The 18908-nt window shown below is 40.6% G+C and overlaps 1 protein-coding gene and 2 non-coding genes across 10 annotated transcripts in view; 2 read left to right on the top strand and 1 right to left on the bottom strand.

The window, feature by feature from the left end:
- mib1 (mindbomb E3 ubiquitin protein ligase 1) overlaps positions 1–18908 on the bottom strand; it is a 54694-nt gene that overhangs the window by 24323 nt on the left and 11463 nt on the right. For all 8 annotated transcript variants that reach the window (XM_004079420.4, XM_023965398.1, XM_011487021.3 and 5 more), the window contains 3 exons: positions 16399–16506; positions 16091–16288; positions 15844–15995 (listed from right to left, as the gene is read on the bottom strand). In XM_004079420.4, the coding sequence (XP_004079468.1) occupies positions 15844–15995; positions 16091–16288; positions 16399–16506 (458 nt within the window). The remainder of the gene's footprint in view (positions 1–15843; positions 15996–16090; positions 16289–16398; positions 16507–18908) is intronic.
- On the top strand, positions 7128–7228 carry mir1-2 (microRNA 1-2). Its single transcript, NR_107189.1, has one exon. It is a non-coding gene; the product is annotated as a microRNA 1-2 (primary transcript).
- Positions 9992–10098, top strand: mir133-1 (microRNA 133-1). The gene has a single exon (NR_107188.1). It is a non-coding gene; the product is annotated as a microRNA 133-1 (primary transcript).

The raw sequence follows: 18908 nt of genomic DNA, 5'->3' as shown, positions 1-18908 counted from the left end.
ACACACAGATACTCATTCTTGCACAGCTGACCTTTATTTCTCTCTGTTACCGAGCAAACCTCCACCTCTCTAGATGTTACTGTACCTGCTCCCCGCTTTCACTATAAACCACAATGTCATCTGCAAACAACAAAACTTTATTCTCTTCACTTTTAGCAAAGTCCAGTCCTTCGTAAGGGGCGGCTGCACAAAAAGCTACAAAAAGTGTCCAAAAACCCATTTTGGTTGATTTCTGTTTTTATTTACTTACAGAAATTTTCTGATGACTCTGTCGCAGTGGGGTGTAAATTAAGCAAGAAAGAGTGCAGGAGGCTAGTGGACGGATTTGTGGGGTGGGCTGGAGAGAATCACCTGCAGCTCAACGTGGACAAAACCAGGGAGATGATGATTGACTTCCTAAGGAAAGAGACAGAGTCTTGCAGCCTTTCTGCATCCTGGGCAGCGATGTGGAAGTGGTGGAGGACTACAAATGCCTGGGAGTTACTATCGACAGCAGACTGAGCTGGAGGAACAACAGTACTGCTGTGTACCAAAAGGTCTGCAGCAGACTCTACTTCCTAAGGAAGCTGAAGTCCTTCAATGTGTGCAGCAAGATGCTGGAGATCTTCTACCCGTCTGTGGTGGCCACCCTGTTCTGGACAAACAGCGGAGCTTATTCTCTATGAGGCTCAGACAGCTCTGCTACAAAACTGCCCGATACAGGAAATCTTTCTTCTTCCACTTTCGGCTTCTCCCATCAGGGGTCGCCACAGCGAACAAGTCGCATGGTAAATTTGGCAATGTTTTACGCCGGATGCCCTTCCTGACGCAACCTTCTCAAACCGGGCTTGGAACCGGCAGAGGACAGGAAATCTTTCTTACCCAACACAATTCTACTCTATCATACCTCACAGTGTAACAGATTACTTTTTCACATTTTTGCACATTTTGCACATTGTTAACTTTTTGTAAATAGTCTTTAAACTACACCTCCTTATTTATTTACATTTCTGCTACTTTTTTTTTAAATTATTATTTTTATATTATCCCATTCTTTCTTATGTTAACTGCTACGGTAACGCACAAATTTCCCACGTGTGGGATCAATAAAGTACCGGTACTTCTAATTCTGATTTGCTAACGGTGTTGAACTGAAGTGAACTTTGTCAAAGTCTGCTGAAAGAGAACAGATGCATTCGTAGTGTTATGATTAACACATAAAATAATCACTCAAAAAACAGAGGAAATAGACTCTTTCACATGTAGACTTGATTATGCACTTAAGTGAAAAATATAAAACACATTTAGTATTTTCATATCAAGTGGCTTATTCCTGGTTGAGTATGAAGACTGCAGAGCATGAGGACATTTCAGTTTTATTCATTCACCTTGACCTGCCACGTAAAGCAAAGCCTTGAACAAAGTACTTCTTATCACATAAATGCTAGTTCCTTTTAACTACTAAAAAGACAATATAACAATATATTAAGTTTATTTCACACATAAACACACAGAATAACCTCCACTATGAAAAAGGACCTGCAAAACAAGTTTCAATGACTGCAAAATGACTGTGAGCTTGTAAAAAGGAAGATCAAATTAAGAACCGGAGATTTTTGGGCCTCATAAAAAAATTTACTTCATGAGTTTTTATCATTTTGTTCAACACAACTTTCATTTCACAGTTTGATTTCTGCTTTGTTACCTTAAAAAAGGATCGTAAAGTATAAGACATGGGGTAGAACAGAAACATTATTATTTTTGTTTTAGACAAAGAAGGTTAAAAACAGATCAAGTTAGAAGATGGGAGGGTATCCAGGACATTACATTCGTACAGTATAGATGTGCTCTGCGATGAGACCGACTAATTAAGCAGATTCTTTAGTGGCCGCGCCTCGGGAAAGCTTGAAAAAGACCCTTGAAATTAATGAGAACTCAAAAAGCAGAGAGAGCAATTCAAATACTCCAGTGCCTTAAAGGTAAGCCTGCCGACTAGTCTTCTGATGCTCAACAGCGCTGGACATAAATATAGGCTTGGCAAAAACTCTACTTCCTGTTTTCTAAAAATCAATACACTTTGGTGCATTACTCCTGCTGTTACATACTTGCAAAATGTAGTTAAAAACCCGCTCCGGTCATCTTTTGAGCTATTTTAAAAGCATTCCCAGTCGCCTTTTAATTATAAACATGTCGTTTTTAGCTAAAATAAAAAATAAAAACTGTTGGTTTTAGGCCTGAACAATAAATTGCAAATGTATTGTTATCGCGATATCTGTGCAATATGAATATCACAAAAGACAGCAAAAATTGCAATAAAAGCCTACCCTAAATGTGCTAAAACAATCTAATGGCAGCTTGAAGTATTTAAGAAATCAAATAAATCCTTTTACGTATTTGACCAATCGGATGGAACCCTTTTATGTTAGATGTTCCCCTACTATGTAGACGATAGTCATTTGGAGTATAATTTTTAAACTGTTGCAGTGAAATGGGAATGATGTTTTTGGTTGTTTTGCTATTTGTTCATGTGACGCAAGTTATATCATCATCACAATATTGATCACTAATATCGCGAGCTTTCCTCATATCGTGGAGCCCTAGTTGTGTTCTAAGATAAAGTTTCTGCAGAGAAGTAGTTGTTAGAAATTTACCTCTGAGTGGTGGGCAGGACCATTGCCATGGGGGGGGCGTAAACTGCGTAATTCTCACTCGACCAAAAATTTTGAACAGCTCAAAACTGATTTCATATTAAGACCCGTTGGTCGACGAATATCTGCGAACATTGACGAATGTCGAACTCAATAAACACTGATGAACTACGTATATCACGCATGTATCGCCAAAGACCAACATTTACTGCGTGGAAAATGCCCAAAATGTACGTAGTGGCTTTGTGACATGGCTTTTCCAGCCTCTATACCACACCAGCTTTACATTATCAATGCAAACAAAATAGCGAGCAGGGTTTGCGCTACCCAGCTGTACAGTTTTGAGCCAGATGAGGAAAATGACAAAGTACATGGATCTACTCGTCTACAAGTGGTTGATCAGAATGGAGCAGAGCAAGGAGAATGTGGCCTGACAAGCGTTTTTTTTTTTTCGACATGTGCAACACACGTTCGAACATAATTTTTCCTGATTCACAATGATTTGAATAAAGAAATCCACAGAAATGCAATCTAAAGCTTAATTTTCTAATTATATGTCCTCCATAATGAGAAAAATGAACATGTAAAAACACCAAAAACAAAATATTAATCAGAGCGGTTCTTTAAGTTTAGTGCTAACAAGACAAAAGCTAAAGTGTGAGCTTCAGCTTCATTTGGAAAAAGAGTGACAAAGACTAAAGAGGGTCAGAGGGACGTGGGGGCTGAGTGGGTGCTATCAGAAAGGTAAGGATATATAGCAGCAGATTGAGGGGGGTGATTTTAGGAATATACAAATGTAAGCACAAGAAGACCACTTTATTTGGAGCCACTAAAAATAAAGACAGTAAATGGTAGCAGTGGCTAGCTGGCCTAGCGCTGGTCTCTTCTTCCAGGCTGTTGGAATCGATATGTTGGGATGTGAAGGGGAGGCTTCCCGGAGCAAACAGTTGCTGAGGGGGGTGATACAGAGGGGGGTCTGCACAGGAGAAGATCTGAGTGGAGAGCAATGGGAACTATTTTTTGCACCGCTTGACTAAATATGGTCACGGAGACGGTGAGACAAGACACAGGAGCAGAGTAGCAAAATGGGGGTTGAGGCATGTTTGAAATGCTTGGCTTCCTACAAGCGTTCGGCATAGCATACCTCGAACACAGTGTGAGGCAGAAAGATAGTGTCTGGCCGGTCTCTTGCCCCTGACTTACTGCCACTGTGTTCTTTCTATAGCCTCTGCCCTCAGAAATGCAGCAGCATCTCTATTTCTGGTATAAAGGTGACTCTGTTGCTGCGTGCTTGCTGCATCCATAAAAATGGAGGACAAAAAAACTTACAGATTTAAGATTTCAGCAAAAAAAAAAAAAAAAAAAAAACAACAAAATGATCATATCCTGTTTTACTTCAAAATAAAAATTTACTTCGATGGTTAAGATTCCCTCACTGCAGAGGTTGGGAGACCACTGTTTAATTCAAAAGTGTTTATGATAATAGTGTCTCAGTAAACTTCTTATCTTAACTGCTGTAAAAAAAGTTCTAAAACAAAATATTGCCTTTTGGGATGAAACTGTGCAGCGTGTACGGATGAAATAAGAAAAAGGCAGCGCGAGTGCGCCTTGCATACTTTCTGCCTCCGCCAGCGATCAGGGGCATCCTCCCAGCTTTCTACCTCAAGAAGCACATGACGAAGAGGAGAATACTGCAGATTTTTTTTCCCACCCCTCCTTCCTTTCCCTGCCTCCCATTTTTCTCCAAATGGCAGCTCTTCATGAGAGCTCTACGTCCTCCTCCTGTAAAGGTGTAGGGTGTTGGAGTGGGAAATGTGTGTGTATGCATGCCGCTTCCCCCCCCACCCCACCCCTTCCCATCACCAGCACCATCTCCCCTCCCCAACTCCGGTACTCAATCTGCTCTCCATCTACCCTCCTCCCCCAAATCATAGAAGCTGATTCAGCGAGTCACGCATGCAGCAGGCGCACACGATGGCTGCAGCAGCTGGAGCGCTCTCTAGGTCATTACGGCTCTCTCCTCACTACGGGAAGAACACCAGAATAGGGGAAGAGAGGAGGAGCAGCTCAGAAAAGAAACTGATCTGACAGGTAATATTTGCTCTTCCTTCGCTTTTGGACGAAGTTTACGGCTGACGGGTCTTCGTGTCTTCGTCCTGTCTTTATCTCCCTCTTCTTTGGACTCGATCAGTTTTTTAACTGCATGGTTTGCCTGTAAGTCGCAGAATTAAAGAAGGGACTGGAATGCACCGTTCTGCAGAAGCAGCGTTACTGGGACAGAACTTAACCTGACAAAACCTTTTGGCTTCCTTCTTTTGCTCCAATGAAGGTTTTTTTTTTTTTTAAAGAAGAACAAGTATGGAGAAAAAAAGGATGCAAGAAGAGTTACGGCAGGGAAAAGGGAGGTTGGGGAGTTGCTAAGTTCCACATGGATTTTATCCCAGTTTTTGCACTCTCCTCTATCTCACTCATCTTATTCTTTTCCCCTCCCTCTCATCTTCCTCTCTTGTGTTCCCTTCACTGGCCGAACACGCTGCAGCAGTGGAGCTCTTTGGCTCATTAAGCTTCATGGCTGCAACTCTGCCACTATCTAAAGATGGACTTGTCAACTTAGACCTGCTATGATGTGGAGATATTTCCTCATCCAAAGTCCACCCTCTGCGTCTGATTCCCTTCAAGATGCCGTTGCCAACGTTGCAAAAGGATACTAAAATGATTCGGACTTCTTGCTTTTTTTTAGTACTTAATTTCTCTTTTTGTGTGTTTTTTACCCAACCAGCTGATAATTGGCCAGTGGGGTGTGGTTGGTCACTGCAGTTTACAACTGACGAGAGGCAAATGTGAGAGAATTCAGTCCTATTGAGACCAAGGTGCAGCAGCTACTGGAGCAAAAGGCTGAGGACCAGGGAGATGACGAAGCATTGGAATAATGAACAGCAGGCAGGTCATCCGTCCTGTACTGAAGGAAAAGCGGATTGGCAGCACACAGCTGTCAGAAGTGCATTAACACAGATGTGGGGGAAGGCAGGGGGCATGGGGCAGCAATGGTTGGATGAGAATATGTGTGTCACTGACAGAAACTCACAGCACTTAGGGTAGTAACCCAGTTTTCTTCTCTATCTGGATCCATAATTAACTGCTTTAGAATGAGAAACCATACATGGCACACAATGTTGCAGTACTAACCCCCAGAATCAGAGGAGACACGACAATCACCGGGCTAATTTGCTGGTCCGTGTTCCCAAAACTCCATTCAATAGTGTGTAGGAAGGAATTTCACGCTCACGCTCTCGAACAGCTGTGACATTTCCTAAGCAGGACGTCACACCTTTAGGACCAGACTTATCCACCTCCTCGGTGCTATCTTTGTGCAGGGAACAACTGTCACCTTCAGCTAAACCCTCGCTCATCACCATTCCAAAGCCTCCAAAAGCAAAAACATTGCAGCTTTTCACTTCAACGTGTCTAGTACCTAGCTTGAACCACCTCAATTCAAGCTAATTTCCCAGACGATGTTCTCTTTTTGTACTTCAGACTAATTTCCTTAGCCTGCCAGCTAGCTGAGCATGATCGGAGGCAGAGCTGACTTGTGGAATGTGCTGCTCTGGAGCAAAGATTCATTAGAGACTCGCTGAACAATTCTCGCTACCTTGCAAATAATTATTGATCTGTTCAACCCTCTGAAACACAACAACTGGTTGTAGTTTAGGTTTTACTTGACAAAAAAAAAGGCATGTAAGAAAAAAAGTTAAAAAGAAAAAGTATAAAGGGAGGTGACAGAGAGAAGGGTGGTTGTGATAGTTGTGGCAGTGGATGAGTGGTGGGGTATCGCTGGGACCAATCCACAAGTGCTGAGTGGGCATTAGCGCCTTCATGTGACCTATGGCCTGCCTCTGTGCGTAGAGCCCAAATCCTGCTCACAATAGCTTCCTGTTCAGCTAAATCACACTCTTTGAAACATCAGCAAGCGCTCCAGTTAGGCACCAAGGACCATGCCGACACAAGAGACAAGCGCAGAACAGGTACATGGGAAAGGGAGACGCTGGAAGATAAAACACAAGTCTACCAATGCTGCCAGAAAACTGTTCCTCATCTCTGAAGAGTGAATCCACCTTCGATCCTTTAATGGTCTTCCTTGCTTTTTTTTGTTCTTTTTAATCAACTTTTTTTCTAAAAAAAAAAAAGTTTTTACAGCTTTGAAAAGGGGAGTTGTTTCTTTGCTCTACACCTCCTGAAGGACAGTAGGGGTCACTGGGACAGTTGACTCTGGTATGGACTACAACATCTCTCTTACGTTCAGGGGCGGGGGGACCGACTGCTCAACCTTACATGGCAACCAAAGGAAAAGCCTTGGGTGTTGAACTGAATTTACTCAAAGTCACCTTTCAGTGCAGACTACTACCATACTTGGGAGAGAAAACGACGACGAAGAAGAAAAAAAAAAAAAAGCTCTGCTCATAACTTCCCGACCTTGGCAAAAGGTGAGAAAATTTTGTGACTACAATTACTTCCCTGGGGTACATACTTCTTTATGTACCCATATGAAGATATGAAAGCTATGGAATGTAAAGAAGTATGTATTCTCGGTGAGGTGCGAGTCTTCGTTTTGAGAGGGTAATGTTGGGCAGCCTCAGGCTGTCAGATTAAAAAAAAAAAGGTATAACGGACAGAGTACGGTAAAGGCAAGAGTGTGAATGGTAAGACTCATACATTCGCTATACTGTATCTGGGCAGTCTCACTGCAGCAGTAACTGCTGAGGGGAACTTACTGCTTTCTCAAACAAGCTGACCTGGCCAATAAAAATCTATCGTTAGAGATTTGGAAACAGTTTGGTGGTTAAATATGTAACGTGGCCCAAATTAGTTGTAATCATGTTTTGGTCTTCTCATCTAAGAAATGTGATTTTTAATACACAATTTAAGTGAAACTATGAGCAGCTCTCCTGTGTAAAACCCTGCATGTGAACAGAGGCAGTTTTTCATCATTGGGTGATTTTGCTGCATTACAGCTCTGCTGCAACTTCACATCAACTTCAGTCAGCAAGTTGTGGTACGCATGAGCCTTTTCTAACTATTAATACTATAATCTTTTTCAGCGCTCATGCCACGGGGGGGGGGGTGGGGGTCGGATGACTAGGAAGCTAGGCGACTTGAACACAAACTCTAACATTGCTGCTTCACAAGAGGGGGAAATGATTGAGCAGAAGCATGATGCTGAGAAAGCAGAAAAAAAGAAGTAATGAATCTGCTGCCAATGCTGCTGGGGCAGCATCGTGCAGCTAGGTGCCAACGCCGTGTGTTGCCTGTACCCTTAACCAAACTGCTGCACCACATCACCCCCCCCCCCCCCCCCCCCAGCGCCCCTCCCTTCCTCTGACTCCTTTCCTCATTGTTCATGTTTGCTATGCTTGCCAAATGCTTTGCTGGGCTGCATGGCAGCTAGATTAGACCATCAAAAAACCCACAATGCGGGATCAGGGTCAACTCTGGCCCGTCAGCTGATTCCAATTGTTGTCCGCTTTAAACAAATAAAGACAAAAGAATATGGACATAGGCGGAGAGAGAAATAGGGCAATGGGGGGAGAGGTGGTAGAGGTATTCATATCTAGAGCTTTCACATACACCTCTAAGATTACAGAACAGGTTTATGCTGACTTTAATAAAATGTATACGCTTATAATTCTTTTAACTTAAACATTTCTTCAGTTTCAATCCCAGAATAAAAGTAAACTAGGATTATGGGGGAAAGAAACCTTTATTAAGAAATTACCTAATTGGTGTTTTGGGATTAAATTAATTATTATAGCAACTTTGCAAGAATTTTGTATCAACAAGTTGTTTAAAATGTAAAAATCCCTTTTGTGAAGACTATGTTTAAAAATAATTAAAGTTTTAGAAAAAAACAAGTATGACGACAATTTATATTAAATGCTACTTTTATGAAGTTGTTTTTCAATGTATTTGTAACGTTTCTTGAAGCATAAAAAGTACACTGTTGATAAAACCGATTTAAAAAAAGTTTATTCAAAGTAGGTCAACTATAAAAAAGTAAAAAGTGAAGGTCGCATGTCTTCAAAAACCACATTTTAATTTGCATTTACCATGAAAACGCCAACTCAGCCTAGTCTTTTGCTGGAGTTTTGATGTTTTTCATCATTTGATCGTTTGTTTGTTTTTTTTGGATTAATGTCTCTTCAGAGATGTCAGACGCGTCCAACAGCACTTTATGTTTCACCCAGGTCCCGCAATAGCAGTGACCTCCTATCTGAGTGACAAACACAGCAGATGCTGACATTATCAAATGTTAAGTGCTTGTCATCCCTCATACTTTTGCCCTGTTATGGCCTTTAGATGAGGTGAGTAGCCTGCCCACCTGACTCTGAATGACAGAATGTAAGTGAGCAAGCGTGAATGTGCATGTGTGTGTGTTACAAATAGACCTGTCTCTGGTGTCACATAAGCTGGCCTTATGTTGACCTCTAACTTGTCTACAAGTTGCACCGTCTATCCGTCAGCTGTTGCTGGTCACTCTCAGATCGTAGTCCATGCCTTGGCAGAAAGTATCTGTGGTTATGGATTTCAGCAGTGCAGCAGTGAAATGTGCTTTAATAAAATTAAATAGATAATACCTATAAAACCACTTTTAAAACCTCATAAAACTGTAACTATTATGGATCTTTCTTATAAAGAGAGAAAATCTCTATAGAGATTTGAGAATATGAGGATTATAATCCATTTAAATTCTATACACAAAGCTTTGGTTAGGTTTCAGTATTAAGAGGTTTGTTAAAGTTTGCTGCTATAATCTGGGAGCAGAAAAAGTGATGCCAACAAAGCAGCAAACAAATATTGGACAGAGCTAAACAAATCGATCATTGATGTAAATCTGCAAATTGGGGAATCAGAATACTGGTTTAAGGTTGAGTTTAAAAATGTACTAGAAATAGTTGAAGTATGTGGTTCTGGCTATACAAATGTCTCTTGGTCTTCTCATTGATTTAAGACCGGCGGTGTGATTATAGCTAGGCTCAAAACCCGGAACTGTGTTTTGACGTCAGAATTGTTGTTGAAGGTGAACTGGCACAGATTCTTTTTACAGGAAAAGAAAAATATCAGCAGAAGTGACAGAATGTATGTTTGTGCTGGTTTTGACTGAAGTGCCAAACAACTTGGGAACACAGAAACAATGAAAGTGAGAAACCAAGTGAAAGTAAAAAATGAAGAGAAAGAAAACGTTTAATCATCGGAGACTTGTTGAGAGATGAGTCATTTCTGAAGTCAATAAGTGTCAATAAAATCCAAGATTCTGATATTGAGGAAAACGTTTTGACTTGGTTGATGTTGGAGTCCACTGAGTGCCCCCGCTCTAATCCACAATGCTTTGCTAAAGCTGGTAAAATGGAACCAAATCACCTCTTGAATGGATTTGGTCCCCTTCAACCAGCTGTAGCTATGCTTTGAAATCTACGAGAAAGTTTTGATACGATTTATTATATATGAAGGAAAACTGGCTTCATTTTCAGATAAGGGATGCCATAGCTTTTATCTTTAAACAAATGTAATGCTTGATGCCATATTTATTGCTAAATGTGTCTATTTTTCTGTACAATAAAGAAATAGATTTTTCATTAAGTGTGGTTTGGTGCCTTTTTCTGACGGGACGGACAGACAGAAAGATAGACGGATAGGCAGCTGTTGTGACAAACAAAGAATGCACTTCAGAAACCTAAAAAAAGAGGAATATTACATTGATGACAATAATGATGAATAAAATAAGCAAAAAGCAGGCAACATGTTCAAACACACATAAAAGCTTCTCAATTGCCACTATTATCTTGTTGTGAAGACAAAGTCAAGACAGAAGGAGAAACAAAGTAAATACCTTTATTATAGACAGAAATAAAACAAAAATAACTCATTAAATTGAGATGCCAATAAGGAGCTAGATTAAAAACAACAGCACCAGGAAGAAGTTGACCTACAATCTACCACTTGAGTTAACAAAGACCTCAAAGCTGGTACTCCAGACAGAAACAAATGGAAAAAGGTTTAAGTATTTTCCAGAAATCACCAACATGACCTTTTTTAAAGACAACCATTGACTGTAAATGAGAAGTGAGCCGCGTGTGACGTCACCCATAGAAAATGGTTTCCTTCCGGATACAACCAAATGAAGTTATTGAATTGCCACCATGTTTTTTCGCCATGCACATGCCGCCATGTTGGAGCCAGACATAGTTAGTAAGCAGTGATTGGTCCACATCGGTCTACATTTATCAGCTTTTCTATGGCAACCACTTTCGCCAATCAGGAGCGAGCTTTTTGGAAGACCAAACCCCTACAGGGGTACACACAATAACTGTCAATCAAACGTATCCAATATTTGACACAAGACTGCCTACTTTTATTGATCCATCGGATTGGCCGGTTTATAACTTGAATGACTTGCACTATGGACAAAATATCATGAAAAAATGATGAAAAGCAAGAAGAAAAAAAGAAAGGTTGCAGAGCAAGAATGGTTATTTTGACCAATAGAATGACTGAGTGACAGCTGTTTATTTCTTTACAGAAGTCTATGGGATTTCGGATTCTTGGAACCAGCCGGTACTTCCTGTTTGGAACACCAGGGGCGAGGGGCCATTTAGTCCCATTTTCAGTCAATAATGACAACATTAAATGGCAAACAACAAGGCATAGAACCTTGCCTTGTTAGCAACCTTTTATGTCCACATACTGGAGGAAAGTACAAAAAAAAGTTTAAATTATCCCTTTTTTTTTTTTACTTCACATGACAATACATGCGTATATCCATCTATTTAATTGTTTGTCAAAGTTACAAGACGTCTCTGCAACTTTTTACTACTATCCTGTCAAAGACCACCATCTCTGAGGAGATCTACTGCACCTTTATGAATTAATGCTGCAAAGAAGAGAAGCATCTCTAAAGGCATATGTGTAAGTTCACTTCAGTAGTCAGAAGGCTTACTTATTAAAACAGGCAGTGAGTGTAAAAGAATATCTCCTAAAGTCCAACACTAAAACTTCCCGGCCGCCTCCTACTCAGCTCCACCGCCCGGATGCTCCTCCAGCTGGAAGAGATGAGCCCCGAGTGATTTGAGGGACTGACTGGTTGAATCATAGAGGATGACAATGGGAAACAGTTTCCCATATTCTCTTGCTAATCCTATTGTTTCCTAGTTATTCTGCTAAACTCTTTCTACTTAGAAGGATCTTCTAATTTTGCACTTAATTATTTTAAACCACCTAAACAACATGTAATTTATTTGATTCATTAACCCTTGTGAGGCACTAAATTCAATGTTTAACAGAGACAAATCTAATTGTGCCTTGGTGCAAGCTACGTTTTTTCTAAATTATTGGATGGTTGTATTTAAAACAAATGGTCTAACCCTAAAAGAATAGACCTGTGTCAATCAAAAAATGTATGCAAACAGTTGAGAAACTTCAATCTGTCATTTTTAAATATAAAAATGCCACTTTTACACTATTTTAGAAAACAAAGTAGATGTTTTAGGACAACTTTATGAATTTAAAGCAAACATCTGGCTTATTATTATTTCATGTATGTAAAAAGTGATTTGTGGGGAGCAAATATCACCAGAAAGATCCACATTACAGGGTACAGTCAGCCGCTGCCGAGTTTGTTTAGACGCCGTTTATGAGTCATGGGCTATTAATCGTATTGTTTACAGTTCTCTAAACAGCCCAAGGGAAAGACAGAGGGATAGGCCAGGCTCCCCTTGCAGGCTAAGGCTCTGATAAAAGCGCAAGGAGAATAAACAATGTGGATGATAAACAAGAATATACTTTCAAAAGCACATCAACGCTGGTGCAACGACCAGCTACAATTTACCAACAACTGAAAAATGCCTAAACTTGGTATGATGTGTGGGGAAAAGTATTTGTAAATGGTAATTTACTTCTCTACCTTTCTCCAAACTCTCCAAATTCTGAAGTTTCCAATGTTTTATCTTAGCCGACAAGGTTCTTTCAACACATATATCTCAAGCTAATTCTCCAACTTGGTAACGCCAACCCACGCTCTGAAACAACCAGACACGTTGCACACAAAACAGGAATTTAACCCAAAATATCTGCATTTTATCCTAGATTGATAAGTAAAGTCGGAAAGCCAGAGATAATCTGCCTTTACCCTCTTTAGTAGGGAAGTTGTAGATGGAAATAGTGTTTCTAATTTGGCTATACAGTGTTGTAAACTAAAAAAAAAAAAAACAACTTCTGTACCAAGAAAAAACATTTTAAATCTGCTTTTACGCTGTTGGGCTTTATAATATTCCTTTAAAGAAAAAGAACAAGCTTTTTTTTATGATAGAAAGTCGTTTCAGCACTAAATCAAAGCCGGGGAGAAGCTGGGGAGAGATTTGAGGGCTTCAGAACTTCTGGACACTCTCCCTGATATTACAGGAGCTCAAGCCTGAAATAAAAGTAAATGGCCAGACTTGAGATGGGGACATATATCTTTGTTTCTCTGGAAGTGAGGGAACAAAGAATGACCATAGAGTATTTCATAAATTCAGTCCTCTTTGCTAGTAAATCTGTGGACGGTAATTTCATTTTCAACATGTATTCTGGACTTTCTAAATTGAAATCTTTCCCCATTAGTCACTCAATATTTTTTATTTTATGTCGTCTCTCCATTACAAAAAGTTGAAAACTTTTTTTCTGGTTTAACTGCCATGTTGTGATTTGAAATAACGTTTTCAGACACGCTAATATTATTCTTCAAACAAATTTGATGAGAATACAATAAATAAACAGAAAAGCTTCAGTGTTTGGTCCATATTTAGATTAAGTGGATTAAATGGATTAATTTATGGTTTATGTTACATTGTCCTACTTAGTAAATTCTCCAGTGAGTCATTTATTCAGTAGAAAGGTCCATTATCATCATAAACAACATATTTCAAATTTTAATCATTTCCTGGGAAGATCTTCTGGAAAACCGAAATGATTACTTTAAGAAAATAAATGAGTGCAAATAATTGTTACAAAAAGCTAAAGATGGAAATTTTGAATTAATCTTTATCTACAGTACAAAATATACAATGTTTTGTGTCTAAATTCAATTTAAGTTTGTGTCTAAATTCACCCTACATTTCCTTTTATAATTATTTAATGATTTATTACTTATGTATTATTTATTGTTCGTAACCCTGGAATAAAAATATGAAAAAGTGGAATAAAAATTCATGTTTTAATATTCTTAAACATAACTGTCAATCTAACTGACAAACACAAATCTGAATATGATTAAATAAATACCTACTTTATCCAGATAGTAAACACCAGAACACACTAGTCCAAATATCTAGCTAAATGTAAACACTTAAAAGGTAGAAGCCATGTTTTATTTTTAAAAGAAAGTGACTATAAGCATGTAACATTCAAAATTAGTGCAGCCAATGCTGAACTTTTTTCTTGGCCGCACGGACCCAGAGGAAGGGTTAAGGTTAGGATTACGGTTACGGTTGGGGTTAATGCACCACATGGGTCCTGGGTGCGGCTGTGTCTGCAGCTCCTTGCACTCCCAGAAGGATGGATCAAATGCGGAGAATACATTTTACACACTTATAGGTGCGTGACAGCTAACAGGACTTCAACTTCAGGCTTCACTTAAAATACGCGCGGCCAACAGCAAAATCCAGGACGCATTTAAAAGACGTGCGGGCAATGCAGCAGTACGCTCACATATATACGGTAGTTACGCATGAGGTGAAGAGGCCTTTGAAAGGAAATAACAATTAGACTAGACACAAAATGCCAATGCCCAAAGATGTATGAAGCCTTTACTATGCTGAGCAGCTTATAAAGAAATCCCACTTTTAAAGCTGTTGTGTCACTAAACAAAAAAGTTAACACAGATGAGGAGCCCTACCAGACACAGCTGAGTTACAGATATGAGACAAAACAAGCCCACAAACTTCTGGTCAGAAACAGAAGCAACCAAAGACGAGACAAACTGCAGCCACACAGAGCAGCTTCCGGGTGGAGCAAATGGTAGGAAACAAAAAATGACTCGAAGCAAAACAGGTCAACATATTATTAGACTATCATTTGTCTGACAGATGGTGGCCTTCCATGCTAATGATCTCACATTAAATAAGCAAAACCTTTATTTTTTTCAGTGTGAGAAGGTTTGTTGGAATCAACATTTAAGTTGAACCTTTGGCATTAGCTGACCAATTACGATAAAAGTTCAATTTTCTTAAACATAATTCACATCAACCCCAATGTGTTTTTACAGCAATTCAAAACCTCTGCAGCTCTTTTTCAGAACAGTTAAATCTACAGACTGAAGCTAAACTGTCATATAGTTTAGAACTATAGATAAGCCAACTTCTTCCATTTTCAGGAAGGACGACTAAAAGACAGAACAGCTTCAAATGAACACTAGCGTTTGCAATCATCCAGTTGTAAAGAGAATCTGACAGTGTGAACTGTTTGGATGTGAAATTCTGTGTGTATGCCAAATATATTTAGCTAATTTAAAAAGTGCTGTAAAATTTATTTAAAAAATGAATGACTGAAAAATGATGGGAAAAAAAACCCAAACGTTTATCTGTTTACAATCTACTACAACATTTGGTTTTGGAAAGGAGTTGTATGCAAACACAAAAGGTTATTTTTATATTTGACGTGTTCTGCTATAAATGCAAAACATCGAACCAAATCCAAACTTTAACCTGCCAGAAAGGTGCGACCGCTAACAGGCTAAGCCAGGGGTGGGCCAACTTCGACCCGGGGGCCATATGCGGTCCCTTAAACTATTTTATCTGGCCCGCCAAACTGGAATAATTCCCATTAATGCTTTATTTTCTCTGTAATAATAGTGGACTACAAATACATGTTTGGGTACAGAAAGATATTCTGAATTCATGTGGTGTTGGAAGATTTTGCTGATGTTCGTGTGAGTTTTCTAAAGTCGCACAGTCATTTTTCCAATCGCAGCATTTCTCTAAGTTTGCGTTTTTACCTGAAGGACATCAACCCAATGGTGTGCAATTGGTGGTAAAATGAGAAATAAGGTCACAGTTTTGAAATAAAAGCTCTTAAATGGAAAACATCACACAGATCTGCTTCTGATCCGGCCCTTCTGACAAATTTAGGAACCCTCTGTGGCCCACAAGTCACAAAGTTTGCCCACCCCTGGCCTAGGCAAAGAGCCACGTACCTGGGGTTCCCACGTAGCGCGGCATGATGCAGGGCATTGAACCCGTTATTGTTGGTGATGGTGACGTCTGCACCGGCTTCCAGCAGAACTGACAACATGTCGTCTCTCTTCTTGCTAATGGCATCGTGCAGCGGTGTGTCACCCTCCGAATCCTAAAGCGGAAGATGATGTGTTGTTACTAAACAAATTGGCATAGTTTTCTTACCGGTTCAAAAAAATCAGATAAAATAATCAAAGAGATTGTCACCTGAAGACTGGGGTGGCAGCCAAAATCCAACAAGGTTTTAACCACCTGCAGGTGGCCCTTATTGACAGCTATGTGTAATGGAGTCTGTCTCCGCTTGTTCCTCGCATTCAAGTCAGCGCCACCTCGCTGTAGAACCTCGATGACAGAGCCCTCATCGCCAAAAGCTGCGTGGTGCACAGCTCTGTCGCCATCTTTGTCCTTAAATGGAGACGGAGCAGAAATAGACGTCATTATTGACCCTTTAGGTGGTTTGAACACGTTTTGTGGGCACAGACAAAGAGCAGAAATGAAAAATGAGTTGTAGTAACCTCAGCTTCGAGGTCCACGTTGTGTTTAAGGAGGAGTTTCAGGACGTCCACATGACCATTCTGACTTGCTGCCTGCATAGCAGTGTGTCCAGCACACTGTCCATTCACCTAAAAAAAAAAAAAGAGCAGAACACAAGAAAGCATCAGAATCCGGCCTTTGTGATCCTAGATTCTAAGCAGATGAGACACCGTTGAGGGCTTGTGTTATTGTGCATAGATCTGCATGCATGACAGAACCCGGACATTTCATCACCAACTGCAGCGCTGCAAAAACGGAAGGTATAAATATTCATGTAAAGTCCTTTGGGAGTCTCACGACGTCTCTTGTCCTGGAAGCCAGATCACTTGGCCAGACTCCGCGTGTTCGGCTTTGAGCAAACAATTCCGCTGAAAGGCAGCAGGGCGAGCGGCCAGCATCCGCCAGAGACACACCCACATTCATTCACCTTCCTGCTATGACTGGAGACAATATTGCAGATCCCTCATCTATTCCAGGCACCAGTTTCCGCGCTGTGGCCTGCATTATAACATAGAGTAAAACCACACCGGGTATGAGTTCTCCATTTCAGCTGAGAGCAAATCAGGATCTGTGTTGCAGTGCACAGAAGTGTTCCCTGGTGCCTCCTCTGGGCCCAGCCTTAATGTCTTTCAGATTGAAGGGTGCATGGGTGGGAGGATCTCTGACACCTATTCTGGAAGACTTTCGGCCAATTCGATAGACTGAGAGAAAGCAGAGAGTGGCTGGTTGTATCAGCTCCACTTAAATATGTATTCTTGTCGAATGCCTAATATTCTAATGCTTCAGCCACAACTGCCCTTATAGTAGGACACGGGCTGTCTGCGGGCAAAAAAACAGGCAAACCTGTACGTAGAACGCAGGTGGCTCGCACGAAATTTTAAGACAGTGGACTGCTCGGAGAACCCATAGAGAGAAAATGTTCATGCGTATCATTTTCCAGGGGCAAGCTGGTCGCAGTAAACGCTCAACACATAAGGGTAAGTCAGGGTGAAGTGGCTGAGATGCAAGCAAGTCGTAAAGATTTTTCCTTTTTTTTTTTACCCCCCAAAATCTGCACACTGTGCAAGGAGGCTGTGAGTGTTCATGTGAAACGGGCGCTCCTTGAAAGCCGTGCAGCCTGACTGCTAGAATTTAGGAAATTGGATCATCAGAGTGTGGTTTGTGTGACCCACAGACACTTACAAATCACATGCACACCCTGTGAGTGCAGCATTTGGTCGCGGTCAGTACGGAACACGTACTTGCACCTTATGGGCAACGTACGAAAGCGCCAGTACATCGTAACTGTGAGTGATTACTTTCCACACTTGTCACACTTAAAAGCCTTTTTTTGTTTTTTTAATGTAGTGCGCCTTACAATCTGGAGCACCTAATACATGGATTGCCATATTTATTTAGAGTATAAATTGCTGCTGTTTGAATAGTTTTATTTTTAATAATTAGGCTCATTTGTTTGTTATTTTCCTACTAACAATCGCTAGAGGGCGCTGTAAATCACTATTTGCTGCTGACAGATGAAGAAGCTCAGTCTTGCTCCTGATTTGGCGGAGTTGTTCAAAAGCGACACAGACATAGACTTGAACAGATTTAGTGATCTGAAGTGATAGAAAGAGTTAAGTTGACTTGTTAAGAGTGTTCTTTATGCTATGGTTATCTGAATATTTCTTCATATGTTGTGCTAGACATACAGTTCCAGCAGTGAAGCGTGCATATATTCAGTGTATTATTGCTATCTATTTGGAAAACATGATTGAAATGACCGCTCTTGGTTTAGTATTATATTAAATTTCTCCCAAAAGTGCGACTTATATATGACTTTTCTTCTTTATTATGCTTTTTTTTTTTTACTTATACTCCAGAACGTCTCATAGTCTGAAATATAAAGTCATTCTGACTGTGTTTACTTATGCCAAAGTGATTTTGAGAAGTACTTGGCGCTCTGTCAAAATGTCCGACTGTTTTTGTACGAGTTGCAAACAGTTACAGGTACTGTGAATAGAATACTTCATCGCAGCTAACATTGAGCGTGTTGCAAGCAAGAATTGACTGACGGATGGAGTTATCCCCCGAAACTAATAATAATAATGGATTGGATTTATCTGCGCTTTTCAAGACACTCAAAGCGCTTACAGTGTGTCCATTATTCATTCACTCCTCATTCATACTTGGTGACGGTAAGCTACGGTTGTAGCCACAGCTGCCCTGGGGCAGACTGACAGAGGCGTGGCTGCCATTTCGCGCCTACGGCCCCTCTGACCATCACCGGGAGCATTCATGCTCATTCACACACCAGTGGAGCCACACTGGAGGCAAGGAGGGTGAAGTGTCTTGCCCAAGGACAGAACAACACTTGGTTGGTGGGAGCGGGGATCGAACCGCCAACCCTTCGGTTATTGGACGACCTGCTCAACCACCTGAGCCACTGTCGCCCTATGATGTGACGCGGTGTGCTAAAGCTATAGCCATGGTGTTTACGCTGGGTTAGGGTTTA

Source organism: Oryzias latipes, chromosome 17 (assembly GCF_002234675.1).
Source record: "Oryzias latipes chromosome 17, ASM223467v1".
Classification (NCBI taxonomy): Eukaryota; Metazoa; Chordata; class Actinopteri; order Beloniformes; family Adrianichthyidae; genus Oryzias; species Oryzias latipes.
Note: the sequence above shows the minus strand (reverse complement) of the source record. Positions and strands in the feature narration are given on the sequence as shown.